Source organism: Arachis ipaensis, chromosome B7 (assembly GCF_059453495.1).
Source record: "Arachis ipaensis isolate K30076 ecotype BB chromosome B7, ASM5945349v1, whole genome shotgun sequence".
NCBI classification, from domain to species: domain Eukaryota; kingdom Viridiplantae; phylum Streptophyta; class Magnoliopsida; order Fabales; family Fabaceae; genus Arachis; species Arachis ipaensis.
In genome coordinates this window covers 49,853,240-49,872,404 of record NC_142442.1, presented here as the reverse complement: position 1 = coordinate 49,872,404, position 19,165 = coordinate 49,853,240, and the positions used below count along the sequence as shown (strand labels likewise).

The window sequence follows — 19,165 nt, the reverse complement described above, 5'->3', positions numbered from 1 at the left end:
CATGGATTCAAGTGTTGAGGCGTTTTGGTCCAGGGAGGTTTGTGAGAGTTGTGAGTCTTCATGTTCTCTTGTCATCTCAAGTGCAGTTTCAGGTTCAACCACCTCATTCTTCATTGAAAGTTCACTTGATGCAGTGGCCTCCTTATCTTGCTCTTCCACTTTCTCCTTCATTGCACTTTCACTTGACATAATGACCTTTTGTTCTTGTTTTTCCACTTCCTCTCCCACAGATTGATTTTTACTGTTTGATGGTTCTAAGTGTTTCCTTATGTTCTCCAGGTGCTCATTCGTCCTCTGACGGATGATTTCTTCCCTTTTCCAGGCTTTCATTGCCTCCTCCTCATTTTTTTTGAACATGGACTCAAGCTCTGAAAGCCTTGAGTGGTTCATGGAAGTTTGTGTGGGTGGTGAGTTTTGAAAGGGGCTTTCGGTTGAAGTATGGTCAAGTGATGATATCTTTGGATGAATATCATATGGAGCACTAGAATTCCCTTCCCAGCCACCATTAGAATCATGACTTGCATCATTTTGTGGTGGAAGGACATATCCCATATGATTTTCTTTCTCATCTTGTGGTTCTGAAGCATAGCTCCATGAATTGGAGTGCCCAGAATTTGAAGTTTCTTGGTGATATTTCCAACCACCATTAGAGATTGGTGATGGTGGGTAATATCCCATAAAATTTTGTTTGACCATAAGATGAGTTGAACTCCAGTTGTATTTTGTAAACATCAATTAAATTTGAAATTCATGTCATAGAGAAAGAATTTCTTAGTGAGGCAATAACTCAAACACCTTGGTTTCAATTTAAAACAGAAAACAAAAATAAAGAAAATGCTTGATCTAGACTTCTCCCCCCACTTAATCATTGTTGATCTAAATTAATCCCCGGCAATGGCGCCAAAAACTTGATGGTGTTTTTGCGGAAAACGAATTTTCCAAACACACAAATCTAACCGGCAAGTGTACCGGGTCGCATCAAGTAATAAAACTCACGGGAGTGAGGTCGATCCCACAGGGATTGATGGATCAAGAAACTTTAGTGGATGATTAGTTTAGTCAAGCTAACATTTGAGTGATAATTGATGCAGCAGAAAGTAAATGACAAGGAAAATTAAAGTGCAGAAAGTAAATTGGCAAGTAGCTTAAGGGGCAAGAAATGTAAATTGCAAGAATCTTAAATTGCAAGAAATGTAAATTGCATGAAATTAAAGGGGAGTGGGTGCTGGAAATTAAAGAGAACAGTAGATCAAGTAACTGGAAAGTTAAATTGCAGGAAGAATAAATCAAGATCACAACAACTCAAATGTAAAGTGCAGAGGAACAAAAGTGCTGGAAAGTAAATTGGGAACAAGGAGATCAGAGAGCAAAGTGACTGTGCTTAATTTGCAGAAATTTAAAAGGATGTTGAAGATCTCAGGAGTGGATCCTTCCTTGATCCAACAAGAGAAAAGTTGCAGAGAATTAAAAAAAGATTGCAGAAGAAGTAAAAAGAAGTTGCAAATAGAGAATGAAAACAGAATTCCTTCCAATCTCAATTCAAGATTCAAAACAGAAAATGAAACTCAGAGAGAGAGCTCTGTATTCCTAATGCTCCCTAGTGGAGCTCGCCTCCCTAACAAATATGAAAATGATGCCTTATATAGGCTTTACAAAATGAAAATGAAAATGAAAATGAAAATGAAATTAAAAACAAATTACAATTAAATGAAATTCCTATTTTATCTATCTCTTGTGCCTTTGAGTGATGACAATTGGGCCCTTGCTCTTGATGGAATTGGGTTGATAGAGGCCTTGGTTGATTGCTTTTGGAGTTTGGAGAAGAACCGAATTGAACCGGGTTTGGAATCATGAAAGCTTGAGTAAAAGTTTGAGTTAAACTTTTACTCCAACTTTTCAGATCAGCCACCCTCTTTTGCTGATACCAACGTTGGGGCAAAAGTTTGGGGTCAAACTTTTGCTCCAACGTTGGCCTCCCCTTGCACACTCATGGCGCCAACGTTTGCCAAAAAGTTAGAGGCAAACGTTGGCGCAAACGTTTGCTCTTCAGGGTGTGTTGTTCATGCGCCAACGTTTGCCAAAAAGTTTGAGGCTAACGTTGGCGCAAACTTTTGCTCTCCAGGGTGTTGATTTTGATGCCAAAAGTTTGCCAAAAAGTTTGAGGCAAACTTTTGCTCCAGCTTTTTGCCCAAAAGTTTGCCCAAAAGTTTGAGGCAAACTTTTGGTCCAGCTTTTTGCTCCCTGGTTCATTTTCACTTATTCCAAAAGTTTGAGCTAAAGTTTGAGGCAAACTTTTGCTCAAACCTTTTGTCCTCTCTTCCTCCTAGCTTCAACCTTTCTCCAAGCTTTCTTCACCTATCATTAATCAACCAAACACATCAAAGCTTTTCTCAAAATCATGAGTTTGTTATTCTTTCATAATATTTGACAATTATAGCATAAAATCTCATGAAATTGCATTAATTCATCCATGGTTGATTGAATCAAAGGAAACATGAAAATCTACCCAATTGGCTTGCTTATGGCTCAAGAAAGTGCATAAAACCTATTGAAAACAAATGAAAAAGCATAGAAAAACATGACATGGTGACATGTCATCAGACCCTACCGAGTTGTAGAAGTACTTGGAAAGGGCTACTACAGACTGTCTGAACTCGATGGACGAGAGCTTCCCAGGTCATGGCACGCCTACAACCTAAGAAGGTACTACAGTTAGAAGAGATAAAAGACCTCATCATTGGATGCACTCTTTTTCCTGAAAAGGTTTTTTAATGAGGCACCAAGTTGAGACTCAGACAATCCCATATGTATATATTTGCACTTTCCCTTTAAATAAAATATATTTTAGATATTCTATAAAGATCTCAAGACGCATTAATCTGAAGCATTCATCGTCCGATTATAAAGCAACAGATCGGCAGAAAGTGAAAAACAATTTCACTGCACGATCACGATAAAGACAACCATCCGATAAAGGTGAAAACGCGATTCACCCAAAAGACGATCTAGAGATGACAACCACTTTCTACAAATCAGCAAAGATGAACACAGAATAATGTAAGAAGTTATCGAAAGTGATCCAAAAAGGAACCTGACGAGGTCTTACGGATCGCTAAAATAATAACTTAAAGACTGGTCGAACATTAAGAAGTCGAACCAAGTCAAACCAAGTTACAAGTAAACCCTGGAAAGAGGTCTGGCCAACCCTATTAAAGAGGATTACTTTAATTTAGAAGGGCCCGACATAACAAAGTCAGCCCAAAACAAAAAGTTATCAAAGTAGTCCCTGAAAGAGATCCGACAAAGATCCAAGAAAGAGGACTACAAAAAATAATTTAAAGGAGACCGACATAACCAAGTCGGACTCCTACTACTAAAAAGTTATCAAAGTAGTCCCTGAAAGAGATCCGACAAAGATCCAAGAAAGAGGACTACAAAAAATAACTTAAAGGAGACCGACATAACCAAGTCGGACTCCTACTACTAAAAAGTTATCAAAGTAGTCCCTGAAAGAGATCCGACAAAGATCCAAGAAAGAGGACTACAAAAAATAACTTAAAGGAGACCGACACAACTAAGTCGGACTCCTACTACTAAAAAGTTATCAAAGTAGTCCCTGAAAGAGATCTGACAAAGATCCAAGAAAGAGGACTACAAAAAATAACTTAAAGGAGACCGACATAACCAAGTCGGACTCCTACTACTAAAAGGTTATAAAAGCAATCCCTGAAAGAGACCTGACAAAGGTCCAAGAAAGAGGATTACAAAAATAACCTAGAAAGAGATCGACCTAACGAAGTCGACCTCCTACAAACAAGTTATAAAAATAATCCCCGAAAGAGACCTGACAAAAGTCCAAAATGGAGGATTACAGAAATAACTTAAAAAGGATCCAAGCTACAAACAATAAAACAAAGCAATCCGAGGAGGTCGAGATGCAAGATTTCAAACATCAGTAGAAAAAATGCCAAGTCAAAAAGCTACTTCTTTTTACTCTACAAAAAAGTAATAAGGACCGGAAGGCCACCAAAACCTACCATAAAGAGATAGTGAGCTACCTTTTGTTCGTCAAAATAAAAAGTCGCTAAACAAGCAACTTGAAAATGTCAGCACTTAAATAAAAAAGTTTTAAAAGCCCACAAGCCGGGCCAACTACATATCCAGAAAGAGATCAGCAAACATCAGGAGCCTTCTTGGCAGCATTAGGACAAGGAGAAGGAGGACAAGTCTGGATCGGCACAGCATCCACAGTTCCATCCTCCCGGTTCAGAATCTGACAATCCGAGTCAAGCGCGGCAGGAGGAACTAAAGAGGTCGACACTTTGGCAGAGGATGCAGGGGGAACAACCTCATCATCACCATCCTCATCATCAGGAACAATCTTGCCATCCCTGACAACGTTGTCCAGGCTAAAAGAGGTGAGATCAGCTTCGGGAGCAATGACCTGAACTTGCTCCCTCAAGTTCTCATAAGCAGCAGTCACGCTGCCAACGAGATGACTTTGGAGTTTAGAATAATCTTCCTGGACACTGTCGAGCTCCCCCCTCAGACGCATCACCTCCCGATAAGATGCAACGTAACTATCCTTATGCATCACGGCTGCGTCCTCAGCCAACCTCAAAGAAGCCGCCAGTGATTGAGAACTTGCCTCCTCGTTCTTCAAGTCCTTCTCCAGCTTGGCTACCTTTATCTCAAGTTCCTCCTTCAACTCCTTCATCCGATCAAACTCTTGTTTTGCCTCCTCCATAAATGCTTTAGTGGCGTGGAGAGGGAGATTCTGAGCAGTTCGATATATGGCAGCCGCCATATACGCCATCTTCACATGATTTCGGGCCATAAATTCCAAGTGATGGAGGATGGACACATCGTCCATGGAGAGAGCACCGTAGGGACCGATTTGCTGATCCACAAATTCAATGAGATTAAAATCAGGAGCATCGAGGTCAAAGGGCTCAGCAGTCTTTTGTTTTTTATTGGGAGGAGCAGCAGAGGGAGCAGCGGAAGTAGGGTGAGGATCCACCAAACGGACTCGGGGTGTAGGGATCACCTTCTTCACCCCGGGAGAACTCGGCACTGATGGCTTCTCGCGCACTTGGGAGGACCCCTCCCCAGCCGCTTTGGCCGCAACATTTCTGGCAGCAGTCGCCCTCTGCACCCTCTTAAAAGCTTTCATGGATTCACTATTCTTCATTGCCTCTGCAAATAAAACAAGAAAAATTCAGCTACAAGTCGGACATGTCGGAGAGACAGCTACAAGCAACATAAACAAGATAATAAAAGAAACACAAAATACCAGTTCAGTTTGAAGAAGGGAAGGATTGGTTAGAAATTTCTTTGTGTCAAGATGAGGAGATTGACCCCAGCGTTCTTCCAAAATAGTCACAAAGGCTCGCTCAGCCTCATCCAACATTTCCCACGAATACCTGGAGACCCTCACGTCTTTTTGCCATTCCAAGGGAAAAGCAGGTTCTTCATTCTCATCCAGAAAAAAGGGTCGAGCTCCCTCAACAGCTCGGACCTTGAAAAAGTAGTTTTTAAAATCACAGAACGACTCGTCAAACATGGAAAAAACCTTTTTTCCCTGGGTAGAACGAAAGGAGACCCAAGCTGACTTCTTTTTTACCACACCGGGCTTAGTCAAGACAAATAGATAGAAAAAGAGAGATTGGGAAGCAGGAATACCAAAACCATCGCACAACAATTGGAAAATTTTAATAAACCCCAGGAATTAGGGTGAAGTTGAGAAGGGGCAACATTATAAGACCATAACAGGTCGGTTTCAAATTGGGTAAAAGGAAGGGTGATACCCAGCTGGCCAAAGAAAAAATCATAAGCATAAAAGAAAGGGCGACCATCAACAACCCGAGTTGAAAAGCAGACTCTCTCGTCAGAAGAGGGAGGGACAAGTTCATAGTTCTTCTGATCACCAGAATTACTACAGACACTATGAAACTGCCTAAGCTGAGCACAAAATTCAGAATCAACCAGCGAGACACACATGAGAACCCTGGAGTCCACCCAATCGGCCATACCCGCGGGAACCTGGGAAGGCATCTCTACAACGTTATTTCGGGAAGACATGAGGTCAAATAAATCCTACAAAAAGAAAAGAAGAATGAATTACTTAAAAACATCTCGGACAGGGGGCAAAACATCTCGACGGACGGATAAATAAAAAGGGAAAACCCCAAGACTCAAGACAAAAAGTCTTGGGGCATCCCTTGGAGGCAGTAAACAAGCAAGGTCTTTAAGTTATTTCTACAGCCTACATCCCGGCACTCATCAAAATAAAATTCAGAAAGAAAACAAAGGAAGCAAAAATGCAAAAGGTCCACCCTTTTGCAGTTTATCAGCGGAAAGCACTATTTCCACAGTTTATCAGAAATTCCAAAAAGGGCCAAGCGGAAAAACAGCAAAGACACAACCTTTTTTCAGAATCAAACAAAGTCATCATTCCAAAGCTTCAAATACAAAAGCATTCACAAACATGCAAAGTTCTAAAAGTATCAAGCAACAGATGGAGAAACTACAAGACACACAGTGATAAGAAAAAAAGACAAAAAGATCCAAACTTTCTCAAAACAGACACAAAAATGGTGTAGAGGAAGGAAGGAAGAAGAGTCAAACCTGCGAAATGAGGGAAACTGCGAAGAAAAGCAGGGAAGCGGAAGGCAAAAGCCAGAATCACCCCTTCTCCCACGAAAAAGCAAAGTGACAAAACAACGTCGCTAGGCTAAAACGCGCAACTGCAAACTCCAGGTAGAAGCTTCAGAAAAATCAAAAAAGTTGAAAGCGAGAGAATGAAAGAAGAAATACGAAGAAGTTACGAAAAGGGTGAAGGAGAGAAACCGTTTCTTGAGTACAAAATTCAAAAATAGAGAAGTTAGGGAAACGAGGCAATTAAATGCCAATTAAATGCGGATATTAAAACCGCTTGCGTTCCCAAAAAAGAGCTGATATAAAGCGCGCGCTTTTAGAGAAAAACGTTCTACATTCAAAAGCTGCTACAAAAAGGAGTCGACAAAATGCTTGAGTTCGGCTTCGCTACGAGAAGGACCGAAGTTTAGGGCTCGACCTCGACAAAGAAGACCGAGCTCAAGCAGGGGCACTGTTTATACCCTGGGTCGAGCTATCCGACCTGGGATGATTGACGACAAAGCGGCCGACCTCTCCAGGTCAAGCGGACCGACTTCTTCTTAAAGAACTCGGCCAAATCAACAGGAAAGCCCATAAAGGGCCCAAGTAGAGGAACACGACCCAAATCCAAAGGCCGTCCGAGCCTATAGAGATAAGGGCGGTTCCCTTGAAGATAAGCTGACCTCAACTCAAAGGTAAAAGATAAGATAAGATAATTAACTTATCTTATCTAGAAAGGTCACTCTACAACTACTATAAATACACTGGAGCACCCAGGTATAACTCATACTCTGATTCTACATAACACTTGTGTAATACCCATGCTAACTTAAGCATCGGAGTCTCTTGCAGGTACCCCCCACCCTTCGGTGATAGAGGATCAGCAGCACGTTCAATCCAAACAAGTCAGACGCACCAGCTCCGGTCGCCATTTACCAGTCGGACACATCGGTTCCGACCAGCACAGAAGATCTCGTCCGAGATCGACCTACAGTTTCAGGTAACCCTCGAAACAATCATCATGATTCCATTCGGGTGGTTTAGACTTGGAATTCTCATTTAAGTACCCAAACATCCTCCTAGACCCAATCAATTGAGAATTATACAAACCCTTGCAATTAGACCTTGAGCTTCCAACCATAACGAACCTAGGATGGTGTTGCCAACTGCTAACCATTTCCCTTTTACTCTTAAAACCACAGATAGCTCTAAGTTGTCCATCCATTTCAAGTAGACCATATTCAAGTGGGAAGGTAGAGTTTAAGGATAAGAATTTTACCCACTTGAATGTTGTGTTGGATGGTAATGGCTTGGGGGGAGGTATCTTCAGTGGTGGCCTTGCCAATGTATGCTTCAATCTCTTGGGCTCCTCTTTGATGATCTCCACCTCTTGACAAGTTGCTGCAACATTGACCTCTTCTTTAAGTCCAATGGGGGAGGATTCAATTGTTGATAAAAACTTATTAATTATTGAATCCATCTCATGATCAACCTCCTCCAAGTCTTCAACTATGACATGCCTTGGAGGTTATACACCCTTCTCCACTTGCTCTAGTAAAAAATCTAACTCCTCCTAGATAACTTCCACCTCTTGACAACTTTCTTCAATTCCCCCTAATTCTTCAACTACTCCTTCATCTTCAAGGATCTCTCCTACCTCCACTTTTTGGGCCTCCCATTGCTTCTCTTGAAGTATAGATGCGTGAACCCAATCCATTACTTTCCTAAGACGATCCCTTCTCTCTTGTTCCATGTCAATAGCGTAATTGGGATCATGTTGCTCTTGTATTGATGGATATGGGTGAAAAGTAAGTGCACCAGATCTTGAGGGTTAAGTATTGGGGGTAAATAATGGATCCACACGAGATATAAGAGCTTGGAGAGTAGAGGTGAGACCGGTGAGAGTAGAGGTAAGTGTGATTTGAAGCTCTCCTTGCCCTTGGCGAATAGCACTAAAGGTATCATCTATGGGAGCTTGGGGTGGATAGAAGGGTTCATTTGTTGGGTGAAAAGGTTCATAATATGGAGGTGGTTCTTCTTGATAAGGGTATGGAGATGGTGTATATTGAGGTGGTGGTTCTGGGTATGGTTCATATGGTTCGTATGGTGGTTGGTGTGGTGGATAAGGGTTAGGGTCATATAAGGGTGTTTGGTAGTAGGGGGCTTGTAAGTATGGTGGTTCAAAGCTATGTTGAGGATGGGGTTCATAGGCATATGGTGGGACTGGGGCTTGTTGGTAACTACAAGAGGGTCCACCATATCCATTGGATTGATATGCACCTTGGAATGGTTCTTGCTCATAGTAAGTGAGTGGAGGTTGTTGCCAAGAGGGTTGATCAAATCCTTGTGGCTCCTCCCATCTTTGATTGTTCCATCCTTGATGCAAGCTTTCATTGTAATCTCCTCTTTCTACAGCATAATTGTAACCAAACTCATAGCCAAAGGGATGAGAATTCATAGTAGTAAGAGAAATAAAAACTAATAAAAATAAGCAACAAAGTCCTAAAACTAACAAAAACTAACGAATAAGAAAAAGGCAAATATGTACAATAACCAATAATAAGGCACACATTTGCAATTCCCTGGCAACGGCGCCAAAAATTGTTGGGGGAAAAATCGTTGGTAAAGAATTTCACAAAAATAATCGCGTTGCAAGTATAGATCTAAACCGACAATTAAACCTCAATAAAATTTAATTTGTTTGTCACTAAAGCAAACCCAATAAAAATCAACCGAAGTATTTAAACCTCGAGTCGTTTCTCAAGGAATTGCAGGGAAACTATCTTTTTTGGGTTTTTAAATGTTGAACAAGGAATTTAAATGACACGGAAGTAAACTAACAATTAAGACAAGTCCTAGCAAGGATTTATAATCAGAATTCCTATCCTCGTTATCAATGTCAATTGTGATGGTAATTGTAAATTGCACTCACTTAGTTAACCTCTAACGAATGAAGGTAAGTCAAGTGAGAAAATCAACTTGAATTCACAAGTCCTAATCAAAGACTAGAGTTAGTGAAGTTTAAGCCAACTAGCTAGTTTCAATCACCTACCAATAAGAGACTTTGATGATTCAAGAGTCTCCAATTAATCAATTCAAGCTAAGAATATAAAAATCTAACTTAAAACCCTCCCAAGCATTTTATCAAACACTTGGAAGGCACAATATAAAAACATAGAAAACTAGCAAGGAATATTAAATCTAAACAACCAATTGCAAACATCAATAATAACAAACGAAGAAAGGAGAAATAAATATGAAATACCTCAAATTGTATTAAAAAGGGAAATTGAATCTAACACGAGAATTCATAAACTAAACTAGCAACATAAGGTAATCAACAAGGGAAATAAATAAACTAGAAAGCTAGAACAATTAAAAGTAGAAGAGAAACAAAATTGAAATAAGATAGAATTCAAAAATTGAAAAGGAATAAAACTAAGAATCCTAAAACCTAAACAGAGGAGAGAGAGGAGAGAGAGGAGAGAGCCTCTCTCTCTCTCTAGAAAACTACATCTAAAACCTAAAATTATGTGAATGAAAGTTGTATGAATGATTTCCCCACTCTGCAGCCTCTAATCTGTGCTTTTGGGCTTCAAAATGGGCCAAAAACAGCCCAGAAATCGCCCCCAGCGAAATATGATATCTACAGCACGTGGCGTTCGTCACGCGTACGCATTGGCCACGCGTACGCGTCGCTGAACTTTTGCAAGGTCATGCGTACGCGTTGCCTAACTACATAGCAACAATGGCAAATTGCATATCATTTTGAAGCCGGATGTTTGCTTTCCAACGCAACTGGAACCGTCTCATTTGGACATCTGTAGCTCAAGTTATGATCGATTTAGTACGAAGAGGTCAGGCTTGACAGCTTAGCAATTCCTTCAATCTCTTGTATTCCTTCCACTTTTGCATACTTCCTTTCCATCCTCTAAGCCATTCCTACCTTATAAACCCTGAAAACAATTAACAAACATATCACGGCATCGAATGGTAATAAGAGAGGATTAAAATTAGCAAATTTAAGGCCAAAGAAGCATGTTTTCAATCATAACACAAAATTAGGAAGGAAAATGTAAAACATGCGAATTATATGAATAAGTGTGAGCTTAGTGGATAAAATTCACTCAATTAAGTACAAAATGTACCACGAAATAGTGGTGCATCAAATCTCCCACACTTAAACATTAGCATGTCCTCATGCTAAGCTTAGGAGAAGCTAGAAAGGAGTGAAGAGGAATGGTAAAACTTATGAAATACAACCTATCTATATGAATGCAACTAAATGCAAAATGCTCTTTCCTACTTGGTTTAAAAGTAAATAAATTCTCCAAAGTATGCCGTCGAGCATAGTGTCGGACCGAGATCCCCGATTCACTTCAAGGTTTTGGGGAGCTTTCCAAAGAGCTTTCGATACGAAGCTATGTCTCAGTACCGTATATCATCCGCAAACCGATGGACAGTCAGAAAGGACTATTCAGACGTTGGAAGATATGCTCAGAGCATGTGTGTTGGTTCAACCCGGGAGTTGGGATCATTACATGCCATTGGTGGAGTTTGGATATAACAACAGCTTTCATGCGAGCATAGGAATGGCTCCGTATGAGGCTTTGTATGGACGGAAGTGCTAATCTCCACTTTGTTGGTATGAATCTGGTGAAGCAACTGTTTTGGGTCCTGATGTAATAGCAGAGACTACTGAGAACATTAAGAAGATTTGTGCAAGGATTCTAACTGCTCAGAGTCGACAGAAGATTATGCGGATTAGAGGAGGAAACCATTAGAATTGAAAGTGAGAGAGCACGTATTCCTCAAGGTTACACCGACAAATGGGATCGGAAGAGCAATCAAGACTAAGAAGTTGAATCTGAGGTATATAGGACCGTTTGAGGTTTTAAGCGATTCGGGCAGGTGGCATATCAAGTTGCTTTGCCACCTCATTTGTCTAACCTGCATGATGTATTCTACATGTCACAACTCCGTAAGTACACGTCGGATGCGGCTCATGTGTTGGAGCCCGAGTCAGTTGAGTTGAGGGATAACTTAACCTTCCAAGTGACGCTAGTGAGGATCGATGGCACTAGTGAAGAAGCTACGAGGAAAGGAAGTTCAGTTGGTTAAGGTTGCTTGGGAGAGAGCAGGAGTTGAAGAGCATACTTGGGAATTAGAGTCCGAGATGTGAAAGGATTACCCCGAGTTTTTCTCAGGTAATTCAAATTTTGAGGGCAAAATTTTTTATTTGGTGGGGAGAATGTAAGAACCGCAACTAATCAACCAGTTACTTAAGTAATTAATATTGCCCAAATTAGATTCCGGAAAGTTAGAGTGAGAATTTGAGGTTTTAAAGGTGATTTTTGGACTCAGTGGGTCTTTTTGAGTTAGAAAATGTGCCTTCTACGAAAACTGTGAAAAACGGCAAATCGACAGTTGAACCGGTTCAAGTCTGCCCAGTACCACACGAGAAAAGTGAAAACCGTCAAAAACCTTAGAAAAACATTAGAAATAGAAAACCGGGCGTTAATTTTAAAGGTTTGGCCCGAAGTTGGGCCAAACGGGCTAAAAACGCTAACGGGTTGGACCGGGTCCAAGTTGGGCCCAAGCCCAACATATAAAAGGTTCATTTAAAGAACCCAACCCTCCATAACACTCACATAAACTCACTCACACAGCTGGGAAGAGAGGAAGAAGAGAAACCCTTGGCACTATTCATTTCAATCTTCCGAAGCTCATATCTTGAGCTAGAAAGCTCCAATCGCCGCACCGTTTGTGACTACGCATTCCTCTTGAAGAGCTCTACAAAACCCATACAAGAAACTGGAGAGGTAACCATGCAATCGTTTCTATTCTTCTCTCCAAAATTTTGGTTCTTTGGGTTTGTGATTAAGTGAGTTTTTGTGATTTTGGATGTTTAGGTTTGCTCTAATCCTTACTTAGCCTTAGATTTTTGCTATTAAATCTGTTGGAAAAGGTAAAAGCCATTAAACCCTTGTGAATTTATGTTTAGTTGGAATCCTAGGTTGATTTGAGGTGATTTGTATGCATATAGTTTGATTATTGTGGCTTTGGGAGCTGTTGGAACTTATTTGTGCTTATTGGAGTAGAATTGAAAGCTTGGATTGTGGTTGGAAGCTTGTTGTGCTAAATTTGAGTTTTGGTGCATATAGGAAGTCAGCCAAGGTATGATTTTGGTTTCCTCTATGTAGTATATAATATTCATGGACACTTAGGCTAGTGACCCATAGGATAGGTTTGGAATTTATATGTTGTTGATGATTGTTTGGGTTGTTGATGTTGTAAATGTTGATTGAGATAATGGGGTTGGAATGTGATGTATGACGACTTGTATGAATATGTATGTTAGTCATTAATATGGATTATGAATGAGTTGATGAGAAAGATTGATATTGATGAAATGAGAAGTTGTGAATGTATTAGTGGAAAATTGCTTGATGTGTTGGATTTTGATATTCAAGGTTGAGAATGTTGAAATGTAAAAGAAAGAGTAGTAAAAATGGTGCAATATGTCTTAGAGTGTGGATTTTGAGGAGAAATGGAGTTTTTGAATGGTTTGGTATATGTTGGAATGTGTATGGTAAGAAATGGTGGTAATTGTGAAGTTTGGTAAAATTGGGTTTTTGGTGAACTTTGTTTGATCATAACTTTTGCCTTGGTTTTCAAAATTTGATGAGATTTATTTAAAATTAAAGATCTTTCAAAACCCTTTAAATTGATATAAACTTTGAAAACTTTGGAATTTTGTAGAGGAAGTTATGATCATTCAAAGTTTGTGATAAAAAATCTGAAATTCTACTAAGTTGCAGAATTTCATAATTTCTGATATGTGCGAGCGCACACCCTTGTGCGGATGCACACCCTGCGAAAATTTTAATCTATGCAGACACACACACCTGTGCGCATGCACAGGCAAGGAAATGCGTTCTGTTTGCAACGCTAGCACAGCTTGTGTGCGCACATATCTAAGGATGAATTACAACCTGTGCGTCTGCACACGCACCTGTGCACACGCACATGTTGGGAAGGCCATTCTGTTGGGGCCGCTGACACAGGTTGTGTGAGTGAACAGACTCTGTAAGTTTTGCCACCTGTGCGTACGCACACCCCTGTGCGTACGCACACATTTTAAAACTCTTCGGAGCGTGCGCACACACACACCCATGTGCGGCCGCACACGCCCTGTTTCTTAAATTTTACTTTGTTTTTAACTATTCCACCTTTCCAACGAGGTTGTAAGCTTCAATAACACCATTTTAAGACTTTTGGGCTTGGTTTTGAGTATGAGAACATGGCATATAACCTAAGGATTTTAGTTGATGATTATTTGGAAAACTTAGAGAACGGAGTCCTAGGTTTCTGGCAGGCTGAGAATGGTTTGATGTCATGAGAAGGGTGATTGATATATGAGATGAGAAATTATGAATTGTTGATGTTCGGAAACTAAATTGCGGATTGACGGTGGTTGTGATGAGTCGAGGACTCTGAATGAGATTAATGGATCCACTTTATACTGAAAATGTTTTCTGAAAAGCACTGTACCATTGTTTTATATTGAGATTATGAGACGCTATGCGCCCGGCAGGGACGGTGGTTGGATCCCGCCTGTCGATGTAGCGGCGGCGGCATGAGGGCGGTGGTTCGTCCCGCTTGCGTTGAGATGTGAGGTCTATGGCAAGAGTATCCCGCTCGCATCCCTTCGGATCTATAGAGCGTGCAGGCGCCGGTACCTGGACAGTGATCCGAGCACTATATCTCGGGGGTTCCCATATGAGAATTCCGAAGGGCGACGTCTCCATGGAGATGTGTCGGGTTGGCAGTTGAACCGACAATGTGATATCACAGCCAGTAGGACAGGCATTCATCATATGCATTTTCTATCTGCTTGTATGCTTTGTCTACTTGTAATGGCTTGCCTATTTGTATAACATGCCTAATTGCTATTTGAATTATTTACCTTATATGTTTCTACTTGTGATTTAACTGCATTGTATATTATCTGTGTTTTCTACTGGGATTGAGGAGGTTAGTAAGGTGGTGGCGATGGGATCGCATGGAGGATCAGTTGGTGAAGGCTGTGGGACAGCGGTGTTTGGTTAGAGTAGAAATCCCTAAGATAGATTACCCAATTTATTTAAGTTAAGGTTGATATAATTATGCTTATTTGTTTTAGAATGCTTTAAGTTGAATCTTGTGATGGATATGGAGCTTAGGATTGCCTTTGGCGTCCCAGGGTCTTATATCCTACATCACTGGGCACTGTTACCATACTGAGAACCTCGGTTCTCATACCATATTTCTGTTGTGTTTTTCAGATGCAGGTCGTAACCCACCTCGGTGAGTTGCTTTGGATGGTGACAGAAGCGGAGGACCTTGGATTCTTTTGGAGTCTTTTTGTTTTAATTTGTTTATACATCTCTCCTTTTGTATTTTGTCTTTGCCTAGCTAGAGGCTTTGTATTATGAGAGAAAAACTTGTATAAGCTATTTTTAAACTGTTATGGTTTTGTATACCTGTATATGGCTAGCTAGCTTAAGCTTCGTGAGCCGTGGCTGGTTTCCTATGATATTATATACTTATCTTTGGTTATATCTTATCTGTTTCTTGTGCCTTAAGCTAGTAGCTTCGTTAGTACGTTTTGCACTTTTCAAATCCAAAATTTGAGCTATATCTTTCATCAGGCTTCTAGATTATACTAATCTTTCGAAATATATATATATATATATATATTATGTATGAGCTTAGAACTGTCGTAATCTCTGATTAACCCTTGCTTTATGACGCGAGGTAAAGCTTAGGCTAATTAGGGTGTTACATTTAGTGGTATCAGAGCGGTTCGTCCTCATGAGCCTGAGGGATGGACCGATTGTGCGTCATTGCATACTCTGTGTGTTTTTTTCCTTGATGTTATTAGGTTATCTGTTTGATATTGTATAGCATGTTTGTTTGTGAGTGCTTGTTTGGGATAATTGAAGCACTAGGCTTTTCATATTGAGACTGATCACATTGATATCGATTGTTTGGTGTAGACAAAAACCCTACATGGCCACTCGCGGGGCGAGGTCGAACACGTATCCGAGAAAGTAGGAATGAGCAACCAGCTAACAATCATGCCGAATTCATGGCGGCAATGGCGAATCTCGCTAATACCATGGAAGCTAATGCTGTTGTGACTCTGCAAGTTGTGCAGAGGTTAGGCCAACCGGCGGGGAATGGCAATGGGAACGGACAAGGAAATGCCAATGATAATGGTGAGGGAAATGGCGATAACACGGGAGGAGTTTCGATAACCTTGGCAACGTTCCTCAAGGTTCATCCGCCAACTTTCTGAGGATCCACTAATCCTACTGAAGCGGATCACTGATTTCAGGCTATGGAGCGTGCTTTAGAGGTGCAACATGTTCCCCTCAATCAATATGTCAAGTTTTCCACTTATCAGCTAGCGGGAGAGGCCCAGCCCTGGTGGCAAGCAGAGTTTCGCTTGTTACAACTTTAGAATGCTGACATTCCATGGGAGGTGTTCCAAACGGCCTTCTACAAGAAATACTTCCCTGAGTCCGCGAGAGAAGTAAAGGAGATGGAACTAATACAGCTGAAGCAAGGTTCCCTATCTGTGGCGAACTACACCAACAAGTTTGAGGAGCTCTGTAGGTTTTCTAGGGTATGTCAAGGTGCCCCAGAAACTTATGAGAGCTGGAAGTGTATTAAGTACTAGAGGGGTTTAAAAGATAGCATTATGACTGTTGTGGTGCCTTTGGAGATCCGTGTCTTCTCCGACTTGGTGAACAAGGCGAGAGTAGTGGAAGAGTATGCCAAGACGGTAGCTTCGTCCAAGGAAACTCATGGAGGGAGCTCTAGTCGGGGGCGTGGCAAGTATTTTCATCCTAGAGGACAAAGCTTCAAAAGCGGAGGATATGCGCCTCAAGGTCAAGGAGGCTTCAGAAAGAACACACATGATCAGATTTAACGTGGAAAAGGGAGAGGATATCAGAGTAAGAGTTCTTCGGATTTAGCTTGTGATCATTGTGGACGTTTTCATCCATATGACTCTTGCAAGATTGGTATAGGTGGGTGCTTCAACTGTGGCTTGCCTGGTCATTTTGCGAGGGATTGTACACATGGGAAGAACCCAAGTGCGGGTCAAGGTCAGCACCAGGGGCGAGTTTTTGCTGTGAATGCCAAGGATGCTTCCAAGGCGGATCCGTTGATGAGAGGTATTTGTTTAATTGGAAATAAGACTTTAATTGCATTATATGATACTGGAGCTTCGCATTCATTTATTTAATTTGCTAAAGTTGAGGAACTAGACTTGAAAGTGTCAGAGTTAGCTTTTGATCTCCATGTACATACTCCGCATCAGACAGTTATGACTAGGTCAGGTTGTAGACAATTAGGTTTCAAGCTCGAGGGTAGAGACTTTGTGCATGATTTGATATGTTTACCAATGGTGGGGCTAGATATGATTTTGGGATTTGATTGGTTTGTCGAAGAATCAGGTTTTGTTGGATTGCTTTGAACACACAATTCGGTTTATGCCAGAAAGAGAAAACAGAGCATTGGTAGCTACGAGGTATTACCTGAACTCTGTAATGGTGCATTGTAGTGGGGAGGAGTGTCAGGGCTATATTCTGTTGGCTGCTAATGCGTTGGGTGATGCCCAGAACTTGGAGCAGATACCGTGGTTAGAGATTTTCCTGAGGTATTCCCGGAAGATATCCCTGAGTTCCCACCTCAAAGGGAAATTGAATTTGCAATTGAATTGGTGCCGGGAGCCAGGCCAGTGTCGATTGCTCCGTATAGAATAACTTCGATAGAGCTGGCAGAGTTAAAGACTTAGTTGGAAGAGCTTCTGAACAAGAGGTTCATTCGACCGAGTGTATCATCGTGGGGAGCGCCAGTTTTATTGGTGAAGAAGAAAGATGGAGGAATGCAATTGTGTGTGGATTACAGATAGTTGAACAAAGTGACTGTGAAGAACAAGTACCCACTTCCAAGGATAGATGACTTGAAGGATCAATTACAAGGAGCTGGAGTGTTTTCCAAGATTGATTTGAGATCCGGTTACCATTAGATAAGGGTGAAGGAGGATGAAATCCCTAAGATTGTGTTTAGGCACGCTATGGACACTATGAGTTTGCGGTAATGTCCTTTGGGTTAACGAATGCACCTACTATTTTCATGGATTACATGAACAGAGTCTTTCATCCCTTTTTGGACAAATTCGTGGTGGTTTTCATAGATGACATCTTAGTTTATTCTAAGACGGTGAAAGAGCATGAGGAGTACTTGAGGATTGTGTTGTAAATTCTAAAGGAGCGGAAGTTGTACGCTAAGTTGTCAAAGTGTGAGTTTTGGAAGGAGGAAGTGAAGTTCTTAGGTCATGTGGTAAGCAAAAGAGGAATAGCCGTAGACCCTTCGAAGGTAGAAGCGGTAATGGAATGGGAAAGACCGACGACTGTGATGGAAGTGAGAAGCTTCTTGGGTTTAGCCGGATATTACAGGAGGTTTATCGAAGGATTTTTCCGGATTGCACTACCGATGACGAAGTTAATAAGGAAAGAAGTGCCATTTGTGTGGACGTTGGAGTGTGAAGAGAGTTTTCAGACTTTGAAGCAAAAGTTAACTTCAGCGCCAGTTTTGATTTTACCGGAACCGCATGAACCATTTGAAGTATATTGTGATGCATCATTGAAAGGTTTGGGTTGCGTGTTGATGCAACATCGGAATGTGGTGGCTTACGCATCGCGTCAGCTGAGACCACATGAGCTGAATTACCCAACTCATGACTTGGAATTTGCAGCGATTGTGTTTGCATTGAAGATTTGGAGACACCACTTGTACGGAGTAAGGTTTAGCATCTTTTCTGATCATAAGAGTCTCAAGTACATCGTTGATCAGAAAGAGCTTAATATGCATCAGAGGAGATGAATGGAGTTGCTAAAGGATTATGATTTTGAACTGAGTTATCATCCTGGAAAGGTAAATGTTGTAGCGGACGCATTGAGTCGGAAATCTTTAACAATTGCTTGGATGAGAATCAAGGAGGAGGAGTTAGTGAATAAATTTGTAGACTTAAGCTGGACATTGGTGAAGTTGCCAGAAGGGCTTGTTTAAATCAGTTGCAGATCTCAAGCACGTTATCAGAAATACAAAGGGCTCAGCAAGATGAGCAGAAGCTTCAGCAATTGTTTCAATCAGTTAGTGATAAGAGGCGCGAAGAATTCACTAAGGATAATGAAGGGTTATGGAGATACAAGGGAAGGATTTAACCGGATGTAGGAAGTTTGAGACAAGATTTGTTGTCGGAAGCTCACAATAGTGGGTTTTCTATTCATCCCGGAAGCACGAAGATGTATTATGACTTAAAGAAGATGTTCTGGTGGCCTGGGATGAAGGGTGATGTAGCAATAGTGGTATCCAAGTGTCTAACTTGCCAGAAGGTGAAGATAGAGCATTAGAAACAATCAGGAATGCTACAACCACTTGAGATTCCTCAGTGGAAGTGGGAAGGAATCGC

At 41.1% G+C, this 19,165-nt stretch overlaps 1 protein-coding gene across 1 annotated transcript; it reads left to right on the top strand.

Annotated features, from left to right (window-relative positions):
- The first annotated feature begins 15,769 nt into the window (after positions 1 to 15,769).
- On the top strand, positions 15,770 to 17,485 carry LOC148551113 (uncharacterized). Its single transcript, XM_088494709.1, has 6 exons — positions 15,770 to 15,958; positions 16,166 to 16,309; positions 16,409 to 16,574; positions 16,716 to 16,862; positions 16,944 to 17,144; positions 17,310 to 17,485. The coding sequence occupies exons 1-6, from the start codon at positions 15,770 to 15,772 to the stop codon at positions 17,483 to 17,485; spliced, it is 1,023 nt and encodes a 340-aa protein (XP_088350835.1).
- The last annotated feature ends 1,680 nt before the right edge of the window (positions 17,486 to 19,165 follow it).

Bases quoted from the DNA above. Each gene is read 5' to 3' on its own strand.
- LOC148551113 (XM_088494709.1), top strand. From the start codon at position 15,770: ATGGCGGCAATGGCGAATCTCGCTAATACCATGGAAGCTAATGCTGTT. The intron at 16,310-16,408 runs GTATGTCAAGGT...GTGCCTTTGGAG, and splicing joins AGCTCTGTAGGTTTTCTAGG to ATCCGTGTCTTCTCCGACTT. The intron at 16,863-16,943 runs GTATTTGTTTAA...AATTTGCTAAAG, and splicing joins GGCGGATCCGTTGATGAGAG to TTGAGGAACTAGACTTGAAA.